Source organism: Mus musculus, chromosome 7 (assembly GCF_000001635.26).
Source record: "Mus musculus strain C57BL/6J chromosome 7, GRCm38.p6 C57BL/6J".
In the NCBI taxonomy this organism is placed as follows: domain Eukaryota; kingdom Metazoa; phylum Chordata; class Mammalia; order Rodentia; family Muridae; genus Mus; species Mus musculus.
Window position 1 is genome coordinate 50,448,496 of NC_000073.6, and position 17,447 is coordinate 50,465,942.

Here is a 17,447-nt window from a genome sequence, read left to right on the forward strand (position 1 = left end):
GCCCAATGCATATTAATAGGCCTCAGTGTGACAGATACACAGCTCCTTGATTTGGGACATTTAAAGATAGTTTCTCCCTCGGTGAGAAATTAACAATTGGGTTCATCTTCACCCTCCTTGGGTTCTCAACTGTGGCACCTCTCCATGCACCTTTCTAGAATGCTCTCAGCTCAGAATGGGTTGCAGTGCACCAACTGGCTTTGTACTTAAGCATTCCGATTTAATGCACCTTGCTTTTACTCCTGACGCCAGTGACCATTCACCTTCCACAATGTCATTACAGGGCAATTATACTCTGATTCGATTGCTCCACTAACCATAATTCTCTTTCCTCTTTTTTTTAGATATCGATGAGTGTGCAGCAAAGATGCACTACTGTCATGCCAACACGGTGTGTGTCAACTTGCCGGGGTTATATCGCTGTGACTGCATCCCAGGATACATCCGTGTGGATGACTTCTCTTGTACGGGTGAGGAATAAGGTTCACGGCTGCTTTGCTAAGTCATCCTTGCTCTGCACCATCTCTGTACCATCACCGTTATCTTCTCACGCATACAGTCCTGCTATTCACCCTAGCATTCTTTGCCTGCCTTGCTTCAATATCATCTTTTGAGAAAAGAATAATGACATAAGCAATTTTGTCTGCATAACTGATTCCCACAGCCAGTACTTCTGACTGTGTGTGCGAACATATACCAACAGGTTATGTGTGTTTAAATCAAAGCCCCAGTTGCCTATGGTAACACTGAGGGACCAAGAGATGGGAGTTCTAAAAATAGAAAGTGTCACACTATTCTCTTGCCATCATGATGAAATGGGTATTTTTTGAATATAAGAAAATGTCAGGAAAGATAATCATTAGATGGTCAGGGGTGGTGAGTGCATTTAGTCATCAGAGAGTGGGCATCTGGAAGCCAGTCCGGATTACTTGGTTAAGGTTTACTTATTGTTAGTTTCTCATCTCTTTTCTCTGTGCTAAAACACTAGCCTGCAGCCCTATGGATCTGAGTCCCTGTCTCTGCATGAGGGGGGCTCTGACATGTCATAGATCTAATTTGTAGTTGTATTGTATTTCTGTGTGTGTGTATTATGTGTCTCTCTGTGTGTATGTATGCATATATACAGCTTCATAAACTTTATGACTATAAAATTATCTCGAAGGCAGCATCTTTTGGTTTCTGCACTCAGCTTCTATCTCTCTCCCGAGTTTCTGAAATATACATTTCATCTGTTGTTCAAGTTTACAAGAAGTCATGTTCTACCTAACATGTGTAGGACAGAGCTCTTAATTTCCTTCATTTTCTGCATTTTTAATGAAGCTGTCAGTAATGGTATAATGTGCCCAGTTCTTAGAGTTAAGCATTTGAAGCTTGTGCCTGATTCTTTTTCCTCTCTTGGAGCCATGGATGATTGCATCTGTACTTCTAGTTTTGTGTGACTCCATCTTCCCACACTCCCACTGCCCCTAGCCTTTTCACTTCCACACACAGCTATTCCATTCAGGAAGAGTTGACTCAATCTTCTACTCTACCATAATCCATTCTTCATATAACAGCCAGAGCACACTTTAAAAAAAAAACACATTTTAATTTCTCTCTCTCTCTCTCTCTCTCTCTCTCTCTCTCTCTCTCTCTCTCTCTGTGTGTGTGTGTGTGTGCGTGCGCTCACATGATGTGAGTGCTTTCAGTGGCCAGAATGAGCACTGGACCTTTCTTCCTCACACCATGGAGCTGGAGTTACAGGTGTTTGAGGTCTAATGGTTATGAGTACTGGGAAGCAGGCTCTGGTCCTCTGGGAAAACAGCACCCTTTACCACCAGGCCATCTCTCCAGGCTCTTAGAACACATTTTATGAACTGGAAGTATACAAAACGTGCTCAAAACTCTCTAGTATATCTCAGTACACAGAAAGCCCAATCCGATCTTTATATTTCAATGGAGAAGCCTGGTGGTTTTATCCTTTCGGCTTCTAACTTTATCTTGCAGCATTTTCCTCCCACCACTACAGGATGCTGGCCTTCACTGTATCTTCTCTTTCCAATAAGCTTGTTTCTGCATGGGCTGTCACTCCTTGTTGGAAGCTTCTGGAAATTTCTTCATCTTGGGTCTATATACAGGGAGTTCTGTCCTGTTGAAATCTCAGCATAAAAATGAGGCTTCTACTGAGCAATGTAAATAACCTATGCATTTATCCTGCATAGGTTAAATGACATCTGAATTTAATCCCATGAGGATGAGATGATCATATAGAGTATGTATATGTGTGTGTATGTGTGTATATATATATATATATATAAAGTGTGTGTATGTGTGTATACATATATATATATATATATATACATATATATATATATATATATAAGTGTGTGTATGTGTATATATATATATGATTTTTTCCTTTCGCTTTCTACACTGCCCTGATGACCTACAACAATTGCCTGATGCAGACAGTGATCAGTGAATAGTTTTAGAGTAAATGAATGCATTAAAGATATGAACCGTAAATGACCTTTCCACTTCAGAAACCCTCAGATATAAAATCTTGCATCCACTTACAAGTTATAAAAATTAGCTCATATATTATACATGAAGGCAGTTGTCTTAGTTAGGGTTTCTATTGCTGTGAAGAGATACCATGATCACAGCAACTCTCATAAAGGACATTTGTATGGGGCTGACTTATAGTTTCAGAGGTTCCGTCCATTATTGTCATGGCAGGAAGCATAGTGGTGTGCAGGCAGGCATGGTGCTGGAGAAGGAGTTGAGGGTTCTACATCCAGATTGATAGGCAGCAGGAAATGACTGAGATAAACTTCCTTAAACAATGCCATACCTACATGGCCACAAATTCCAATAGTGCCACTCCCTGCGAGCCCATGGGTGTCATGTTCTTCCCAAGCACCACAGTAGTTAATGTGACACTTAGCCGGGAAAAGATACTGTGCTGTTAAAAATAAGCCCAAGCATGAGAAATTTCACAGCTTTATCTACTGCTGATGAACAAGAGAGCCCTGCTTAGCATTGTGTTGGGGTTCAAGGTAATGGCAGAGTCACCGTGATGAAAACTGGGGAAAAGAGAACATGGAGTCCCCCTGCAGCTATGAAATGCCCACTAGGGAGCAGCAGCGGTCGCCATCTTGGTCCGGGACCCGCCGAACTTAGGAAATTAGTCTGAACAGGTGAGAGGGTGCGCCAGAGAACCTGACAGCCTCTGGAACAGGCGGAAGCACAGAGGCGCTGAGGCAGCACCCTTGGTGGGCCGGGGACAGCCAGCCACCGTCCGGACCGGAGGACAGGTGCCCGCCCGGCTGGGGAGGCGGCCTAAGCCACAGCAGCAGCGGTCGCCATCTTGGTCCCGGGACTCCAAGGAACTTAGGAATTTAGTCTGCTTAGGTGAGAGTCTGTACCACCTGGGAACTGCCAAAGCAACACAGTGTCTGAGAAAGGTCCTGTTTTGGGCCTTCTTCTTCGGCCAGGAGGAGGTCCAAATACAAGATATCTGCGCACCTTCCCTGTAAGAGAGCTTGCCAGCAGAGAGTGCTCTGAGCACTGAAACTCAGAGGAGAGAATCTGTCTCCCAGGTCTGCTGATAGACGGTAACAGAATCACCAGAAGAACAATCTCTAAACAGAGTCAACTATAACTACTAACTCCAGAGATTACCAGATGGCGAAAGGTAAACGGAGGAATCTTACTAACAGGAACCAAGACCACTCACCATCACCAGAACCCAGCACACCCACTTCGCCCAGTCCAGGGAACCCCAACACACCTGAGAACCTAGACCTAGATTTAAAAGCATATCTCATGATGATGGTAGAGGACATCAAGAAGGACTTTAATAAATCACTTAAAGAAATACAGGAGAACACTGCTAAAGAGTTACAAGTCCTTAAAGAAAAACAGGAAAACACAATCAAACAGGTAGAAGTCCTTACAGAAAAAGAGGAAAAAACATACAAACAGGTGATGGAAATGAACAAAACCATACTAGACCTAAAAAGGGAAGTAGACACAATAAAGAAAACTCAAAGCGAGGCAACACTAGAGATAGAAACCCTAGGAAAGAAATCTGGAACCATAGATTTGAGCATCAGCAACAGAATACAAGAGATGGAAGAGAGAATCTCAGGTGCAGAAGATTCCATAGAGAACATCGGCACAACAATCAAAGAAAATGGAAAATGCAAAAAGATCCTAACTCAAAATATCCAGGAAATCCAGGACACAATAAGAAGACCAAACGTACGGATAATAGGAGTGGATGAGAATGAAGATTTTCAACTCAAAGGTCCAGCAAACATCTTCAACAAAATTATTGAAGAAAACTTCCCAAATCTAAAGAATGAGATGCATATGAACATACAAGAAGCCTACAGAACTCCAAATAGACTGGACCAGAAAAGAAATTCCTCCCGACACATAATAATCAGAACATCAAATGCACTAAATAAAGATAGAATACTAAAAGCAGTAAGGGAAAAAGGTCAAGTAACATATAAAGGCAAGCCTATCAGAATTACACCAGATTTTTCACCAGAGACTATGAAAGCCAGAAGAGCCTGGACAGATGTTATACAGACACTAAGAGAACACAAACTGCAGCCCAGGCTACTATACCCAGCCAAACTCTCAATTATCATAGAGGGAGAAACCAAAGTATTCCACGACAAAACCAAATTCACGCATTATCTCTCCACGAATCCAGCCCTTCAAAGGATAATAACAGAAAAAAACCAATACAAGAACGGGAACAACGCCCTAGAAAAAACAAGAAGGTAATCCCTCAACAAACCTAAAAGAAGACAGCCACAAGAACAGAATGCCACCTTTAACAACTAAAATAACAGGAAGCAACAATTACTTTTCCTTAATATCTCTTAACATCAATGGTCTCAACTCGCCAATAAAAAGACATAGACTAACAAACTGGCTACACAAACAAAGACCCAACATTTTGCTGCTTACAGGAAACTCATCTCAGAGAAAAAGATAGACACTACCTCAGAATGAAAGGCTGGAAAACAATTTTCCAAGCAAATGGTATGAAGAAACAAGCAGGAGTAGCCATCCTAATATCTGATAAGATTGACTTCCAACCCAAAGTCATCAAAAAAGACAAGGAGGGACACTTCATTCTCATCAAAGGTAAAATCCTCCAAGAGGAACTCTCAATTCTGAATATCTATGCTCCAAATACAAGAGCAGCCACATTCACTAAAGAAACTTTAGTAAAGCTCAAAGCACACATTGCGCCTCACACAATAATAGTGGGAGACTTCAACACACCACTTTCACCAATGGACAGATCATGGAAACAGAAACTAAACAGGGACACACTGAAACTAACAGAAGTGATGAAACAAATGGATCTGACAGATATCTACAGAACATTTTATCCTAAAACAAAAGGATATACCTTCTTCTCAGCACCTCATGGTACCTTCTCCAAAATTGACCACATAATAGGTCACAAATCAGGCCTCAACAGATTCAAAAATATTGAAATTGTCCCATGTATCCTATCTGATCACCATGCACTAAGGCTGATCTTCAATAACAAAATAAATAACAGAAAGCCAACATTCACATGGAAACTGAACAACACTCTTCTCAATGATACCTTGGTCAAGGAAGGAATAAAGAAAGAAATTAAAGACTTTTTAGAGTTTAATGAAAATGAAGCCACAACGTACCCAAACCTTTGGGACACAATGAAAGCATTTCTAAGAGGGAAACTCATAGCTATGAGTGCCTTCAAGAAAAAACGGGAGAGAGCACATACTAGCAGCTTGACAACACATCTAAAAGCCCTAGAAAAAAAGGAAGCAAATTCACCCAAGAGGAGTAGACGGCAGGAAATAATCAAACTCAGGGGTGAAATCAACCAAGTGGAAACAAGAAGAACTATTCAAAGAATTAACCAAACGAGGAGTTGGTTCTTTGAGAAAATCAACAAGATAGATAAACCCTTAGCTAGACTCACTAAAGGGCACAGGGACAAAATCCTAATTAACAAAATCAGAAATGAAAAGGGAGACATAACAACAGATCCTGAAGAAATCCAAAACACCATCAGATCCTTCTACAAAAGGCTATACTCAACAAAACTGGAAAACCTGGACGAAATGGACAAATTTCTGGACAGATACCAGGTACCAAAGTTGAATCAGGATCAAGTTGACCATCTAAACAGTCCCATATCCCCTAAAGAAATAGAAGCAGTTATTAATAGTCTCCCAGCCAAAAAAAGCCCAGGACCAGACGGGTTTAGTGCAGAGTTCTATCAGACCTTCAAAGAAGATCTAACTCCAGTTCTGCACAAACTTTTTCACAAGATAGAAGTAGAAGGTATTCTACCCAACTCATTTTATGAAGCCACTATTACTCTGATACCTAAACCACAGAAAGATCCAACAAAGATAGAGAACTTCAGACCAATTTCTCTTATGAACATCGATGCAAAAATCCTTAATAAAATTCTCGCTAACCGAATCCAAGAACACATTAAAGCAATCATCCATCCTGACCAAGTAGGTTTTATTCCAGGGATGCAGGGATGGTTTAATATACGAAAATCCATCAATGTAATCCATTATATAAACAAACTCAAAGACAAAAACCACATGATCATCTCGTTAGATGCAGAAAAAGCATTTGACAAGATCCAACACCCATTCATGATAAAAGTTCTGGAAAGATCAGGAATTCAAGGCCAATACCTAAACATGATAAAAGCAATCTACAGCAAACCAGTAGCCAACATCAAAGTAAATGGAGAGAAGCTGGAAGCAATCCCACTAAAATCAGGGACTAGACAAGGCTGCCCACTTTCTCCCTACCTTTTCAACATAGTACTTGAAGTATTAGCCAGAGCAATTCGACAACAAAAGGAGATCAAGGGGATACAAATTGGAAAAGAGGAAGTCAAAATATCACTTTTTGCAGATGATATGATAGTATATATAAGTGACCCTAAAAATTCCAACAGAGAACTCCTAAACCTGATAAACAGCTTCGGTGAAGTAGCTGGATATAAAATTAACTCAAACAAGTCAATGGCCTTTCTCTACACAAAGAATAAACAGGCTGAGAAAGAAATTAGGGAAACAACACCCTTCTCAATAGCCACAAATAATATAAAATATCTCGGCGTGACTCTAACGAAGGAAGTGAAAGATCTGTATGATAAAAACTTCAAGTCCCTGAAGAAAGAAATTAAAGAAGATCTCAGAAGATGGAAAGATCTCCCATGCTCATGGATTGGCAGGACCAACATTGTAAAAATGGCTATCTTGCCAAAAGCAATCTACAGATTCAATGCAATCCCCATTAAAATTCCAACTCAATTCTTCAACGAATTAGAAGGAGCAATTTGCAAATTCATCTGGAATAACAAAAAACCGAGGATAGCAAAAACTCTTCTCAAGGATAAAAGAACCTCTGGTGGAATCACCATGCCTGACCTAAAGCTTTACTACAGAGCAATTGTGATAAAAACTGCATGGTACTGGTATAGAGACAGACAAGTGGACCAATGGAATAGAATTGAAGACCCAGAAATGAACCCACACACCTATGGTCACTTGATCTTCGACAAGGGAGCTAAAACCATCCAGTGGAAGAAAGACAGCATTTTCAACAATTGGTGCTGGCACAACTGGTTGTTATCATGTAGAAGAATGCGAATCGATCCATACTTATCTCCTTGTACTAAGGTCAAATCTAAGTGGATCAAGGAACTTCACATAAAACCAGAGACACTGAAACTTATAGAGGAGAAAGTGGGGAAAAGCCTTGAAGATATGGGCACAGGGGAAAAATTCCTGAACAGAACAGCAATGGCTTGTGCTGTAAGATCGAGAATTGACAAATGGGACCTAATGAAACTCCAAAGTTTCTGCAAGGCAAAAGACACTGTCTATAAGACAAAAAGACCACCAACAGACTGGGAAAGGATCTTTACCTATCCTAAATCAGATAGGGGACTAATATCCAACATATATAAAGAACTCAAGAAGGTGGACCTCAGAAAATCAAATAACCCCCTTAAAAAATGGGGCTCAGAACTGAACAAAGAATTCTCACCTGAGGAATACCGAATGGCAGAGAAGCACCTGAAAAAATGTTCAACATCCTTAATCATCAGGGAAATGCAAATCAAAACAACCCTGAGATTCCACCTCACACCAGTGAGAATGGCTAAGATCAAAAATTCAGGTGACAGCAGATGCTGGCGAGGATGTGGAGAAAGAGGAACACTCCTCCATTGTTGGTGGGATTGCAGGCTTGTACAACCACTCTGGAAATCAGTCTGGCGGTTCCTCAGAAAATTTGACATAGTACTACCAGAGGATCCAGCAATACCTCTCCTGGGCATATATCCAGAAGAAGCCCTAACTGGTAAGAAGGACACATGCTCCACTATGTTCATAGCAGCCTTATTTATAATAGCCAGAAGCTGGAAAGAACCCAGATGCCCCTCAACAGAGGAATGGATACAGAAAATGTGGTACATCTACACAATGGAGTACTACTCAGCTATTAAAAAGAATGAATTTATGAAATTCCTAGCCAAATGGATGGACCTGGAGAGCATCATCCTGAGTGAGGTAACACAATCACAAAGGAACTCACACAATATGTACTCACTGATAAGTGGATACTAGCCCAAAACCTAGGATACCCACGATATAAGATACAATTTCCTAAACACATGAAACTCAAGAAAAATGAAGACTGAAGTGTGGACACTATGCCCCTCCTTAGAAGTGGGAACAAAACACCCATGGAAGGAGTTACAGAAACAAAGTATGGAGCTGAGATGAAAGGATGGACCATGTAGAGACTGCCATATCCAGGGATCCACCCCATAATCAGCCTCCAAATGCTGACACCATTGCATACACTAGCAAGATTTTACTGAAAGGACCCAGATGTAGCTGTCTCTTGTGAGACTATGCCGGGGCCTAGCAAACACAGAAGTGGATGCTCACAGTCAGCTAATGGATGGATCACAGGGCTCCCAATGGAGGAGCTAGAGAAAGTACCCAAGGAGCTAAAGGGATCTTCAACCCTATAGGTGGAACAACATTATGAACTAACCAGTACCCCTGAGCTCTTGACTCTAGCTGCATATGTATCAAAAGATGGCCTAGTCGGCCATCACTGGAAAGAGAGGCCCATTGGACACGCAGACTTTGTGTGCCCCGGTACAGGGGAACGCCAGGGCCAAAGGGGGGGAGTGGGTGGGTAGGGGAGTGGGGGTGGGTGGGTAAGGGGGACTTTTGGTATAGCATTGGAAATGTAAATGAGCTAAATACCTAATAAAAAATGAAAAAAAAAAAAAAGAAATGCCCACTAGGAGGTGATGCTAAACACAGCTCATTGCTGAGATATAACTGGAATTTCTGGCCACAAAGAGTGGGGGAAATGTAACCCTGTGGTGTCTTCTGGTGGAGAATCAGACATATTGGGTATGTGTGCTAATAAACACTATAAACCAACATGTGATTTTTTTTCTTGACACCGGAAGCTCTCTCTTGATGATTTTGTTGCATCAGTTGATGATGTAATAGAGAAGATGGTCTCAAAAAATAACTAAGGTAGACGATACACTTAGTAGTGGATTGTTTGCCTAGCATGTGAGGCCCAGTGTTCAAGTCTCAGAACTGCAGAATCAAACAAAAGCAAATTTTCCAGATTAAGCTCATTGTATTATGTATTATGAGAGAGGTACAGGCAGTCATAAGAAAAGGGTCCATAGCTTTCAAGAAAGAGTACTAATTATTCTTATTTTTGCAATCCAGAGGATGTTACTGAAATTAACTGGAACATGTTCACATATGGTGAATGTATTAGCTCAGAATTTTACAGTGGGCATTTGAGATGAAAATGGAGAGCCAAAAGGTACCCTTCTGGTTCTCATTTTGTCTCTAGTTTAATTCAGGGGCCTCTGACAAAAATAGTAAACTGAGTTCCTGGAACTAGGGCATCTATCTTGAAAAAGGCTAAATATAGTGTTTACTGTTCAAGATGGAACCTGTCTCCACCTAATATTTGACATTCACTTATTTATTGATGAAGACTTCTTCCCGTAAGTCGTAAGTTGGTATGAAACAAAAACGACATGTGATAGATTTCTGCAAATGTATGGGTATGTATGTATATGTGTGTGTTTGTGTGTGTGTTTGTGTGATCATATTTCTCATTTCTAGATGACAATTTACTAGAGAAATTGCCAGGTTAAAAAGCATCTATTGTTATCCTAAGAGTTTGGTATAACACTTTTCCATTAATATTCTTTGTTTCCATAAATCACATGGTCTCCATTCTGGGTCAATTATCTACTCTTCCTGTTGGTTTTCTAGTGTGTCAAAGTTGTAGCTGCTTCTTGTTCTTTTCTGTGTATTCCATGTAGAACTCATCAGCCATCATTGATCAGGCATTTGGTTAAGATCAAACAGAGACCTCAGTAGACATACTGAAAATTTTCATGTAACCATTAATTAGTGAATCTGTGTCCATAGAATTCATGGCTAATGAGGGACCCGCTTTACATTGAAGAAGCTCTTATTTACTTGCTAACAAAAATAGTTCATTTGCCAAACGAACCAACCTTCTGTGGGTAGATGGGACTAGATAATTACCAGATGTTAAATACTCAGTAGCCTTTACTCCTTGAAATATATAATATAAGGGCCCTAAACTACCTGTCTCAAAGGCTTTATGCTAGAAGTCCTCTCAGATACCTGCAACTGAAACTGGTCCTGAAACAGGTCAAATAGAAAACAGATATACAAAAAGAATCCATTTGTTTTTATTTTATTACTTCTTTCTTGTTAAAATCTGGAGGAAAAATAGACCTGAGGCTCTGTTAGTAAAATGCTTCCCTGACAGGCATAAAACCCAGGCCTCTATCCCAAGCACTGTATAAAACAAGTGTAGTGGCCCTCATTTCTAATCCAAGCACTCTGGAAGTGGAAGAGGATTTAGTGAGTTATAGTGAGTTATAGTGAGTTTGAGGCCAGCCTGGGCTAACTATGCCTCACCACACACACTCCCCTATCTACCTCCCTATCTTCTAACTCTAACATATTTGCCTTTTGACTCTGTGCAGTATGGGGGTAGTCTTGAAAGTGTTTGCCTTGACAGTTGTGTCAGCCTGGAGCATTGTTTGTCCTCTCTGGGGTTCTTTAGTGGCTCCTTTATGAAAGGGCACCAACCACTATATAACTTAGTGTGTGAGGAGAGACTTCTGAATACTGTTTTAATTTTCGAAATGGTCGACAGGCTTGATTTATTGGCTTCTGACTTTGATTTAACCCCAGCTAAACTCATGCTATGGCTGTTTGCGAAGATGTTCTCATTAGAGACGCAGGCAGGTTTAAAGAGATTCTCCTGATTTACAGCAAAAGCATGAGACAATAGGACAGTAGCTTGACAGTAATGGGTAAGCATCCATTTTTATGCCAAAAACTTCCCATGAAGGTAGGATAGAAAGAGAAAAAGTGAGATAACAAATATATCATTTGATTCCTCTTACATCACTAAAGAGATTTTTATTTTCTTAATGTTGGTGTGGAAGAAACCTTGAAGGAAGCATATGTTTGAAATACTCAGATAAAGCTTAAAGAATTGGATATGAAAGTCTGTTAGCTAAATGGCTTGAATTTAGCACCTTACAATGAAGAGAGGTTAGACAAGTCCTTAAAGCCCTTTGAGGAACAGTTAGCTGGTAGAGATTTTAGGGTTGTTTTCTGGAACATAAGGCAGATGATATACAAATACTTTCCAAATGTCAGGTTGTTGGCCTTTCCCCACTTAATATTGCATGCCATGTGAAGTGAAGAGAACATTCCTCAAGTTGATGGGATGGTGTTGTCAAGTATTCTTGACTTTCAGGTACATGGAGTGTGCTTGCTTCAGGATGCTTGCAGTTTGTATTTTGAGCTGTCTGTCAGCACTGGGGGTAAGGTTACTGGAGCGATTATTTGTTTGTGGGTTTTAGAAGAGGTGATAAAATTGTGCTAATGCAATGAGTCAAAATGTTAGTCTAGAAAACCTTACTACTAATTAGACTCAATAGGTTCTAAAAATAATGAGAGGACATGAAGTGAAGGAGAGGCGTTTGGGAGAAGTAGAAAGGGGACTGGAAATAATAAAATATATTGCAAGTATGGGTGAAAGTTTGAAGAAATTAAGAAATCCTTAAAACTGAAAGTTCCTATGCCTACTAAGATTATCAAATATGTTTATTAAAGATAAGAGGAATCACTTGTCAATATATTGAATAAGAAGAGATGCAATAAGACATGCATCTTAAAAAAAAAAGACATGCATCTTTGGATATCTAAATACCTAGAAGGTCTGACTACTTGAAAGAGATATTTGTCTTTTGTTTTGATTTGTTGGTTTGCTATTTGCCTCTCTTTTTCTTTCCTGTATTTAAAGAGATAAGGGGACCCTATGGTCTACCTACCCCCCCCAAAGCAGGAATGTGACTGTACTATATTAGCATTCCAACGGGCAGTCAAGGTTGGGGGTTGCTGGTTCACAGAGAGCAGAGGAAGTCACCATGTGAGGAGGAAAAAAATAAGAATAGATAATTGTCATATATATATATATATATATACATATACATATATACATATATATATATACATATATATCCTAAATATATATATATATAATCCTAAAATGGTGGCAGTAGACATAGGATTGGAAAAGCAGTAAAAGCAGAAACTACAACAGTGTTTAAAGGAAGGCCTTACATTCAAGGCTGCACTTTGTAATTGACAGGGCATAGAAAAGAAAAGGGCCATGTGATGTCCTGGAAGAGATCCAACATCTTAAGCTGTCTGTGTAGACCAAGCTGGGTATCTGTACAGTAACTTTGTGTTGTATGTATCGTATTGAGCATTATGTGGATTGGCTATTTGGAGTCCTATAGACCTGACATGGCCCAAAAGAAGTGCAGACTGCCCACCATGATCAGGGAAATCATTCCGGGGGAATTTAAAAATTATACAACACTGCATTAATTACACATCTTTGAACTAGAAAAGTCCATTTATTACAAGTGAACAATGTCAATGTCAAAAAAAGAGAAAAGAATATTAATTCTCTCTTAAGAGAGATTGTGTGGGTGAGGAAATTTTTAGTTTTCCATATGTAATACTGGAAAATTCAATGTTAATATCATGCTGAGATTAATTCGGTCTGGAAAAATGCATGTCTGAGAGGCCACCAGAGAGTGTTTAGCTTGAACTTTTATGATGGAAGTCATTCTGAAGGACTGTTGGGCTTCTTTGTTGCTTTAAGTGGTGTTCTTTTTCATCCCTGTCTGTGTTATGAAGGAGCTGAATCACGTGGGCCACTGTAGAGCAACCAGGACAAATGATGGAGCTCACCCCTGGGGCGTTTGTGCACAAACCTATTAAGTACTGTGCTGCCCTTGACCCAAATTCATCATAAAGGCTTGTGAATATTTCTGAACATGCTATTGTTAGAGTTGCTCTTTCAGAATGACAATTAAGTTTCACATAAAGGGGTTTGATTAAGAGTATTCCAGCACTTAAGAACCATATAGGCTGGGTTATAGTCCCACCACATCTGCATCTGGGTCATAAGTTTCTCTCTAACAACCTGGCTTTCTGTCTGTCTTGCATTCTTTATTTCTGTCCAAAAGATTGTATGTGTGTGTGTGTGTGTATGTGTATTTGTATTTGCACTATCTATCTAATCTCTCTCTCTCTCTCTCTCTCTCTCTCTCTCTCTCTCTCTCTCTCACACACACACACACACACACAGAGAGAGAGAGAGAGAGAGAGAGAGAGAGAGAGGTCTTCTATTCTTAAGGTTATATTCTGATACTTATGCTGGAGAGAGAATTGTGAGATATGGTATGATATGTATGTGTGTGTATGAGAGAGAGACAGAGAGAGGCAAAGAGACAGATACAGAGAGAGTGTTAGTCCAGGTGACTTTAACAAATATATACATATATATATATATATATATATATAACCAAATCTACAACCAGTAAGTCAGCTGTCTTGTAAGGCAAGCTCATTCTCATATAGCTCATAAGCTAGAAACATAACTTCTCTGTTAATTCAACCCCTCCATTTCATCCTCACTGTAAAGTTCTTCCAGAATTTTTACTTTATTTTTTTCCATTGTGATACTTTGGAACCTAATCAAGTTCTTCTTATAGTCTCAAAGTTAACAAAACTTTTCCAAGTGTTAGAGCTGAACTCAACCACAACCCAAACTCACAAGGAAAGACCATTCTTTCCTTCCTGTCTCTTCTTGGGACTCAGGATGTCTTTATCTGAAGTGCCACCCTAGTAGATTTACTTCAGTGTTCTACTGACAAAAACGTAGTTTGGTGTATCAGTTCATAAAATGTATTGTGAAGAAGGGAAGAGAGTGGCCTTGGATGAAGATTTATCTTCTCTGATCCTAGGGTAGGAAACAGTTTCTTCTGTATACTTGCTCAGAATCCTAACAACAATGTATGCTAAGTTGTCAAGAAAGGAGAATATTTGTGTGGGTGTAGCATGTATATGAGAGAGAGTGCATGTAAATGTGCATGTATGTTTCTTTGGGTGTCCATGTGTGCATGTGTGTGTAAGTATGTATGTGTAGATCTCCCAATTTCTAGTGCAACAGACAACATATATTAGAGTTACTTAAATTTTGAATAAATTTTTCAAGGTTAAGAATAATGAAAATAGAAATTTTCTTGAAATGTGTGACTATATAGGTGGGTATATGGAGAAATATTGTATATTCACATGTATGTCAAATAATAGGCATTTTAATACATTGCCTTGGGAATACAAATTGCTGTAAACTTTCTTGCAGGTCATTTGATGAGTGTATCAGAAACAACTTATTTATAGCAATTCGTCTCTAAGAGCTGCTCTGTCACAATTATTACATAAGATTTTCATTGTGGCCACTAATTTCATTCATTGTTTATAAGGAGAAAAAAAAGACTGGAAATAGTGTTAGTATACAGTAGTGGAGATTTGGTTCTTGTATATTATATACATATAATGAAATACAATATATAATAAATAACATTTAAAGGATAGTTAATTATCAATAGAAAATTCACACTTTGTAGGGTGGTAAGATTTAAAATGAGCATATTGTTTTTAGTTATGGCTATACATACTCAGACATGCATGTGCAAGAATATAAGCACAGATTGAAATATCTGTGATATAAGTAGGTAATATAGAGTAACAGAGTTGATGACATTTTTTTCCTATATTCACATATTTGAAAAAAAAACCCCACAGACACAGATATCAGGTGTACCTGCACTTTACTATCAGAAAAACATGAGATTAAAATACTAGAAAACAAAAATCTGATAAAGATGACATTGAATGTTTTCTCTTCAAAGTCTCTCAAATGTTATCTGATTTTTTTTTTAGCCAGTGTTTTAACTCCATAGTGTTAATTTCTTCCATTTTTAGTTACATGGTTTATGGATCTAAGCTAATGAGATTAAAAGGCTTCGATATGTTTTATTGAATTCCAGTAGAATTTGGTGACTGGCATGTGTCTATCGGTATGAGCATCTGAAGTCATGGTTCTTTCTTAGTGCATTCATTAACTCAGTGGTTTGTCAACAACAGAAAGGGACGTCTTCTCACTCAGGCAGAAACTTCTAGATCAAAGCAACTGCAGATTTCATGCCTAGAAAGGACATATTTGTCACTTGATCTTTACATGGTGCAAGGGGTGAGGGACCTTCCTAGATGTCTTGTATAAGGGCACTGATGACCTATTTGTATCCCTGAGGCTTCACCTATGGAATGAATTCCAGGATGTAGCAGATGTGCAACTCACTACAGATGTTCTCTTGTCCTTTGGTACCTAGCACCTGACATCACATCTTACCACTTGGTATGATACAAGCTCTTCTGGCAGAATTTCCAGAACCAGAGCGGTTGCCCAGGTTTTTATGCACCAGGGTTGAGACAAAGATATTGAGCAGAGACACAAAACACCAAGGGTTTCCTCGGTAAAGTGGCCTTTAAATCAGAGTCAGGAAATGGCCTCACGTAGCTCTCGCCAATAGTCCACCAGATGAATTGCGCCAAGGCTATATATAGTTTTCTTTTCTTTGTTGGACCTTGGCAGATTAAAGTTTCAGTCAGAGGGGTTGGGATTACAAATTAGATTTCTTCTGAAAAGAGATTCTACAAAAGAGGATTTTACAAACTATTACTTTTCTAATTCTGTGATTCTGTAAGATTTGGTTCCTGACCTCCAGGAGGTTATGGTCTCTTTGGGAGACATTAAATTTACATTTAAGGAGAATAACTTTATAGGGCATATAACTGACTGCTAAATTGTGAGACACGGGCGATAAATGCCAGAGAACACGGATACCAGGAAGAAGAAGGAATTAATTACTCAGAAAGGGAGAGAGAATGTGTGCTTTCCACCCTTCCACAGGGTATCTGACCTGTTAGGGTTTGATACTGGGAAGGAGTTTAGGTGAGGACAATGAGAATTAATGGGGTCAGGTGCTTTCGAATTAGGTCCATTTGTGTATGTCAATCTACAATGGGTTCTGGAGATGACTTATATAAAAACAAAAAGACCATGTGGGCTGGAAAGATGGCTCAGTTGTAAGTACATTTTGTTCTTCCAGAGAATTTGAGGTCAGTTTCTAGCACCCACTACAGCAGCTTCAACTCCAGGGTGTCCAACACCTTCATCTGGCTTCCATGGGTACCTACCTATACACACACACACACACATACAGAGAGAGAGAGAGAGAGAGAGAGAGAGAGAGAGAGAGAGAGAGAGAGAGAGAAAGAAAGAGAGAGAGAGAGAGAATAAACTGTTTTTAAAAGAGAAGTGAAAAGAGCGGGAGGTGCTAAAGGAAACAGGCCTAGATTCCCTAGACTCCTGCCCGACCTCAACACTCACCAGGATCAGCCTGTACCAACTCCAGGAAATCAGACTCCCCTTCCTTCTAGAACCTTGCAGGGAATGAGACAGAGACTATTTGCAAAGTGTTTGGAAGAAGAGCCAATGGAGTTCTGAAAGTGCAAATGGGACATAGTTCATCTGCTTGATGGGCAGCTACCATTCTTAGGACGAAGTATCAAACCTCTGAGCTTGGGATCGTGGCTGGGCCTGCTCCAAGAGCGCATGCTTCCCTTTAGCACCCTAAGAGAAGGCAGATCTTAAGGCTGGAACACGACGGAGACAGTGCAACAGTCACTCATAGTAAGTGTTCAACTGAAGTCCTGGGGTGCACGTCCCCCATTCCCCTCTCATCATCGTAGAGCTCTTGAAATACTTAGCATCACCTTCAGAATATCTGTTCACTTCCAGAACCAGTGAGAACACAAGCCTGCAGTGCCCTGCTTCAGGATTACGGGTTAAGAAGAGGACCAGCGTGAAGTGGG

General features: G+C 39.8%; 1 protein-coding gene across 1 annotated transcript in view; it reads left to right on the top strand.

Moving 5' to 3' along the window:
- The window catches only part of Nell1 (NEL-like 1), an 887,940-nt gene that overhangs the window by 473,146 nt on the left and 397,347 nt on the right, over positions 1-17,447 (top strand). Inside the window, exon 13 of the mRNA NM_001037906.2 lies at positions 345-470. Coding sequence (NP_001032995.1) covers positions 345-470 — 126 coding nt within the window. The remainder of the gene's footprint in view (positions 1-344; positions 471-17,447) is intronic.